The 6,628-nt window shown below is 40.3% G+C and overlaps 1 protein-coding gene across 2 annotated transcripts in view; it reads left to right on the top strand.

Annotated features, from left to right (window-relative positions):
* The window catches only part of Phyhipl (phytanoyl-CoA 2-hydroxylase interacting protein like), a 40,917-nt gene that overhangs the window by 24,977 nt on the left and 9,312 nt on the right, over positions 1 to 6,628 (top strand). For both annotated transcript variants that reach the window (XM_031346601.1, XM_031346602.1), the window contains exons 2-3: positions 4,115 to 4,311; positions 6,003 to 6,177. In XM_031346601.1, the coding sequence (XP_031202461.1) occupies positions 4,115 to 4,311; positions 6,003 to 6,177 (372 nt within the window). The remainder of the gene's footprint in view (positions 1 to 4,114; positions 4,312 to 6,002; positions 6,178 to 6,628) is intronic.

The raw sequence follows: 6,628 nt of genomic DNA, 5'->3' as shown, positions 1-6,628 counted from the left end.
CTCAGAAATCCACCTGCCTCTGCTTCCCAAGTGCTGGGATTAAAGGCGTGCGCCACCACGCCCGGCTCAAGGCACTTTTAAAACCTGAGAGAGAATTCATGCATACTTCCAATACTTTAAAGAGTTTTACTTAGATGAATACTGTATAAGGAAAATAAAATATGTGCACGGTTGCTTATTTTTGCTACAAACCAAACAAGTAACTGCAGAACACAGATTGATAATGTGATTGGTTAATGGCTAATGGGGTGGACCTGTAGCATGGATACTCTTCTCATCAGGGATTTCGGGGAGGGAGGGACGGAGGGAAGGGGGGAGAAGAGAGGGGCGAGGAACAAGGAGAGGGAGAAGGAGGGAAATGGCCTGATGAAATCCCATTGCAAACATGTTTAATTAGACTTTTAAATACACTAGTATTCACCAGCACAATGTTAGTGAAGAGTCCTTATTTATGAAATAACCTCGTCAAGACAGACCTAGTCTTATTGGATAGATGTATAGATTTATGGGATGTATAGATTTATGGAATGTAACTCATTTCTAACTATGAGAGGAGAAAGTACTTGGGAATAGGAAGGGAATAGTAAGGTCTGAGAGTTGAGTTGCCTTGATGTCTGGATCTTTTCCATTTGCTTACTTACACTTTGCTTTCTTCTTGTTAATTATTAGTAGAATTTTCCATGCAGTATTTCTGGTCTCCGTGTGGCAGATTCGAGCATCTCATTTCAAATATGATACCAGCTATCCCCAGGGGCTAGCTTTAAACCGGAATGTAAAGGTGACACTTTCCCTGAGTATTGTTCTTCCTTAGTCATTAGAAACTATATTGTGCCTTCCACAAAAAGCAAAGAAGAGTTGTGTTTAATCAGTTTTTAGGGAAATGGAAATTTTGCTGGTATACTTTATTTTTAATACAGTTTTAAATATCCAAGCATACAGAAAAGCTGAAATACACAGCCAGCACCGCTCCTTAGAGTGACACACACTGATTTAATGTAGCACTGCACTTAAGCATGCACGTGATACTAGTATTGTTTATGGAAAAACTATTTTGAGTTAGCTTGGTTCAGATTTATGAAGTACTATTTTGTCTATTTAGCTTTGACTAAAGATAAAAACTATTACCAGTATTGAAGTAGCAGTACATTTGCTTCCTTTAATGAGATGAACTGCAGTTCAGAAGTTCCTTGGTTGTATTCTATGTTGAACAAATAAACACATTATGAATAATTAAAACAATTTTCTGGCTGTTGAAATTATGATAGAAGTTCTAAGGAGGAGTGTTGCTGTTTGGATTAGAATTGGCTGGCGTGTGAGTATACACACTAATACTGTCATGTGTAAATACATGAATATTACTGAACACATGCATGGGTTTCTGGCTCTCCTACCTATTCAGAGGCCCTAAAAACAGGCACATTTAACAGAGCTAATCACAACGACAACTTAGGTTTTAGTCTCTGCCTGACACTCTCTGAACCATAGCTCTCAGAGAAGAGATTGATTTCAGTACTCCCATGGAAACATAGACCATGGGCTAGAATACCTTGTTGATAGAAGAAAGTAAGAAAACACTTGATTAAGTAGTTAGTTGGACACATGCCCACAAGAAGTGTGGGGCCTTCTACTGGCTGCATGAAAGGCAAGTCGAGTAAGGAAATAAACAATGATAGTAACAGATGGTCTTAATCCACTTCTGCGGCTCTAACACAGTTCCTGGAGCTCGGTGTTTTGGATGATAGAAATGTAGCGCTCAGTGTGAGGGGATAAAGTGTACAGTCAAGGGGCCAGCAGGTTCAAGGTCTGTTAGAGTGTCTTTCTGGTTTAAGATGGTCCTTTGTCGTTGCATCCTTCCAAAGATACACATGCTGTAATCTAACTCCACAAAAGGTACAAAGGCTAACTACAGTAAAAATGACAGACTGTAAAGGCTTTGGTAAGAGTCCACAGCCAAGTGGTGGATGGAGAAGTGGTGTAGCTTCTTTGGAAACATTAGTCTCCCGGTTCCTCAATAAGTGAGAGTTAGTATCTCATCTTCTAATCCCTCCCACTCCTGGGGATACACACAAGAGAATTCAATGTGCGCGCACACCGAGACTCACACACGGCTGTGCATAGCATCAGGATCTGTATAGGTACAAAGGCGAAGCAGCTTTGCCATCGGCTGCTCAAGATATAAATGAAAGGGGCTCCATCCATACAATGGAGCATAGATGAACCTGGGAAGCATTGTGGTGCTTGAAAGAAGGCGATCATGGAGCACTGTGCTGTACAGAACAGATCATCTCCAAAGGCACGTGGTAGTACTCTCTAGTACTGAGGGACTGGGCCATGGGTATAGGAAAGGATGGGATGATAATATGAGTGGGTTCCCCCTCCAGGGGTTAAAGAAATGATCTGTGCTTAATTTGGACATTGATGAACAAATATATAAGGCACTTTAAGCTCAGCGGGTAAGCTATATGTAAATATTCCTAGGCATAATCTGCCAATGTTTTTATCTTGCCCGTCAATAAATGCTGTTGTTAGGAACTGCTTGTGAAATATTTTTTAACGTACGATTCATGTTGGATAGACAAAATGTACAAAGTCATGTATTTGCTCTGTATTCAGTATTTCTAATTAGCACAGTAGCTATGCACGTTAGAATCATCTAACATGAAAGCATTACAGCCAGAATTATTATTCTTTATTTTGTGCCTATAATGTGTTGCTTGCACGCATGCCTGGTGCTCACGGAGGTTGGAAGCAGATCCCCTGGATCTGGAGTGCAGATGTGCATGCTGGGTTCTCTGCAAGGGTGGTGTGCACACTTAACCAAGGGGCCATCACACCAGCCCCCAATATTACTCTCAAAGTCCTGTCCTCCTGAGGAAGGAAAGCTGACTACGGACACACACCTGACAGAGAGCTGAGAGTGACTGGGGTGTTACTGCATGATGGTGGCATCTGCCCACTCTCATTCTGTCAGGTTTTAGAGGCAGATTAGCTCAGAACCTCAGTTAGATTCATGCCATATGAGGAGGGAGAAAGTTAAGCCTAATTCTTCCCATCTCCTAAGCAAGTAAGAAAGCTGCATAAAGGCAGTTAGTCCGTCTACAACTGGGGCTGTGAGGAATAGCTTTAAAATAGAGATTCTTGACATAATAAAAGCTTTGTAATGCCCTTAGGAAAAAAATAGGATTTAAATCACAGAGCTCCACATTTTAATTCATTTTTCTCACATTTTAACAACAACAAAAGAAGCTTTTCATGAGATATGTATCAATTCTTCATCACACTTAGCTGAATAAGATACGTAGCAGAAGTTGAAATGGCAAATTCGTCTACGTTTTCTCTTTTCTGTCCTTCAGCCCTTCTGTGGTGCTGCTCAGAAGGTGGCAATGATTTCTCCAGTGAACGTGTAGCGATGATTCTTCACAGTTTTAACGAGCTCAGTCAGCATGGCACGCAGCTTTTGTCTTTAGCCTTGTTTATTATTTCAGCTCTCAAAGTCGAATTCATCAAGGTGTTGTAGAGAAATGATTACCACAGACACCCTTGGCAGAGTAAACGAGTAGACATTAGTGTTAGTTGAACGTACAGTATAGCGCCTTTGTAGTACACTGTTGTTCTATACAATGTTCCCAAACTGAACTAGGAGGAGCAAGTCTCTGTCCTCACCCATTGCTACCTCTCATTTTACAGAAGCGTCTACTCCCCTTGCCTGGACCACTTCATTATCGGCATTTCTGGGGCACCATCTGTGTTACTTAAGATCAGCGTTGACTGGTCATATAGGAAAAATGGTCCTTTGAGGCTTTTCAGAGAGAACTTAACCAGGCAGCTGATGTTTTATAGGCAAGATGGATCAGCAGTGTGTTTCTACAAATCAAAAATTGGGAAATGGAAACATAGCGATCATAGGATTAAACCATCTTTTTTTTTTAAACTGGTGATATGGCCTCATAAATATCTTTTATTAGCATTTGAATGACTCCACGAGCAAAGCAGAATCTTAGATTTAGTACTTAGATAATTAATTTCAGAAATGTGTATATACCACTAAAGATTTTTGAAAACTGGGAAAATCCATTTATCAGCAACTAATTTTCTATGCATTATTTTCTGTCAGGTAACAAATCACAAGACAGTGGCATAGCAGAGATGGAAGAGCTACCCGTCCCACATAACATCAAAATAAATAACATCACATGTGACTCCTTCAAGATCTCATGGGATATGGACTCCAAGTCAAAGGACCGCATCACACACTACTTCATTGACCTCAACAAGAAAGAGAACAAGAACTCAAACAAGTTTAAACACAAGGTAAACCCGAGCAGACTCAGGCCATTTCATCTGGAAGACATTTTAAAAGAAAGAATACTTTCAATAAAGAAAAATAGGAGTTCTGTGTGACTTGAAACGTTATCCCCATAGTGAATTCTTGAGGAAAATGAAATGCCAAGTAAAAGAGTAAATTATGACTGTATGCACCAGTAAACTCATTAGAGGAAATTGATCCTGTGCTATAAGGGTAGTTCAAGAGATAATCCACTATGAGTCATTTATATTAAAAGCTATGCAAATGAAGTTGAAACTGGCTTAGAGAGGGCAGTGGAATCTGGAGCAGAAAGACTGGCTGTCCCTAACTCACAATTCAGTTATTCTGTGTAGAGAATAGCTAAAGGGTTTACCAAGCTGTAAAGATCCTTCCATAGATGCAGGAAGAGAAGAATGTGCTGTAAGCTCTCTATAGTTTCCTACTGAAGCACATACATCCTTCCCTGATTGGCTTAGCAACTTGTGTGGAATTGTTTAAACACTTTAGGTCTGAAAATAGGCCCTAAAGAGTCAAAAAAAAAATTTTTTTTTTAAGTGGGGAGGTTGTTTTATTTACTAAGCTTCACATGTGGCAAATTTCCCTGCTGTCAATCACCCTTTGTGATAGATACATGAAGCTCTCCCTCCAGACGTGGCAGTCAGCAAGAACCCCTACCTGGCCCAGTGTTTCTCCTCTGCTTCATTGCTTTTACTGATGATGGAAACAGACAAAAACCCGGTCTTCAGAAAAGATAGTGCTACCCAGTTTTAACTTGGGAAAATGCTATGCATCTTAGATTTCCTGAAATCATTGCCTTTTACTGAATGGACGTTTACACAATCTCAATATAAGTGAGGAGTTTATATAGTGCAGAAAGGTGTGAAAGAAAGAATATGAAAGCTAGAACGTCAGTTGCTATGATCAAATTTTCAGCTCTCATCATGGGTATTCTCTTTGCTGGCATTTGCCTTCTTGAAGCATCTTTGACACATTTACCATTAAATGATGAGTATTTTAAGGCTGGACTCTCTCTACTTCCCCCATTCTGCAACTTTGAAAATGAGGTGTGTGTTCAGCCCACAGGTTAACTTATTAATCATTGCTTGAAAAAGACCTAACCATTTCTTAGACACATAGACACCATACTTGCAGGAAAATTCCCTAATCTTTATGTGAGATGGATTTATCTCTTTTACTATTTACTTTAAAGGCAGTCTCTCCTTTACATATAAAATATTTAGTAATGAACCTCTCTAGTAAAATTATCAAGCCATAAAATTCAAGCAAATATATTTTTAACTTAATAGACTTAAGTCAATAAATCTTGGTTCTTTTATGTCTTTTTTAAAATCTGCTCTGAGGAAGATAGCAGGCACAGAGGAAAAGTGTTTGTTATAAATGATGGCAACTGGACTACAAGTCCCTTTCTGCTTTTGAACTGTAGGATGTTAAGCCTGCTTTGGTCTTCCCAGCTTAATTTCTGCATACAGAGAATAAAATTTAAATATGACAATTGTTGAGTGTTCTTAAACAGGAGCCCTGCTCTTAGCCCGGAGTTTAGCTTCCTCTCTGTTGTTCATAGTTGATGAAAGTCCTGCTTTAATTGCCTTCCTTCTCCCTATCTCTTCCTGCCCTATTTGTTCCTCCCTTTATTTGTTCCCACCTCTTTCCTTCCTTTGTTTTTTTTTCTTCCTAGGATGTTCCAACAAAATTGGTGGCCAAAGCTGTTCCCTTGCCAATGACTGTTCGTGGACACTGGTTTTTGAGCCCAAGGACTGAGTATACAGTAGCCGTACAGACAGCCTCAAAACAAGTTGATGGTGATTACGTCGTGTCTGAGTGGAGTGAGATTATAGAATTCTGTACAGCAGGTGAGGGAGCTGTGGGCTATATCAGTTAGTGTTCTTGTCGTAGGACACGTTTCCTGGTGTCCTTGAGACCTTTTCTCATTCTCTCCTTATGTAGATCATGATGGGGCTTTTACTGCTTCCTCTTTACCTGGGTGACTTTTTCCTATTTAAAAAAAAAAAAAAAAGGCGGAGAAGGCTGGGGAGATAGCTCAGATACTAAACTGCTTGCCTTACAAGCATGGAGACCTGACTTGGATCCCAGAAGCCATTTTAAAAAGCCAGGTGTGCTGGCATATGCTTGGAACCCCAGCTGTGGAATAGCAAAGGCAGGCAGTTCCCAGGGGCTTAGTAGCCACGCAGCCTAGCTTCTTAGAAAGCACTAGGTCACTGAAAGACCCTGCCTCAAAAACTAAGGCGGGTGGCACTCGAGGTGACCTCTGACCTCCATGCTATGCACATACGCACACCCAGA

This window comes from Mastomys coucha, unplaced genomic scaffold, assembly GCF_008632895.1.
Source record: "Mastomys coucha isolate ucsf_1 unplaced genomic scaffold, UCSF_Mcou_1 pScaffold3, whole genome shotgun sequence".
In the NCBI taxonomy this organism is placed as follows: domain Eukaryota; kingdom Metazoa; phylum Chordata; class Mammalia; order Rodentia; family Muridae; genus Mastomys; species Mastomys coucha.
The sequence above is the reverse complement of the archived record's forward strand: the minus strand, read 5'-3'. Positions and strand labels throughout refer to the sequence as shown.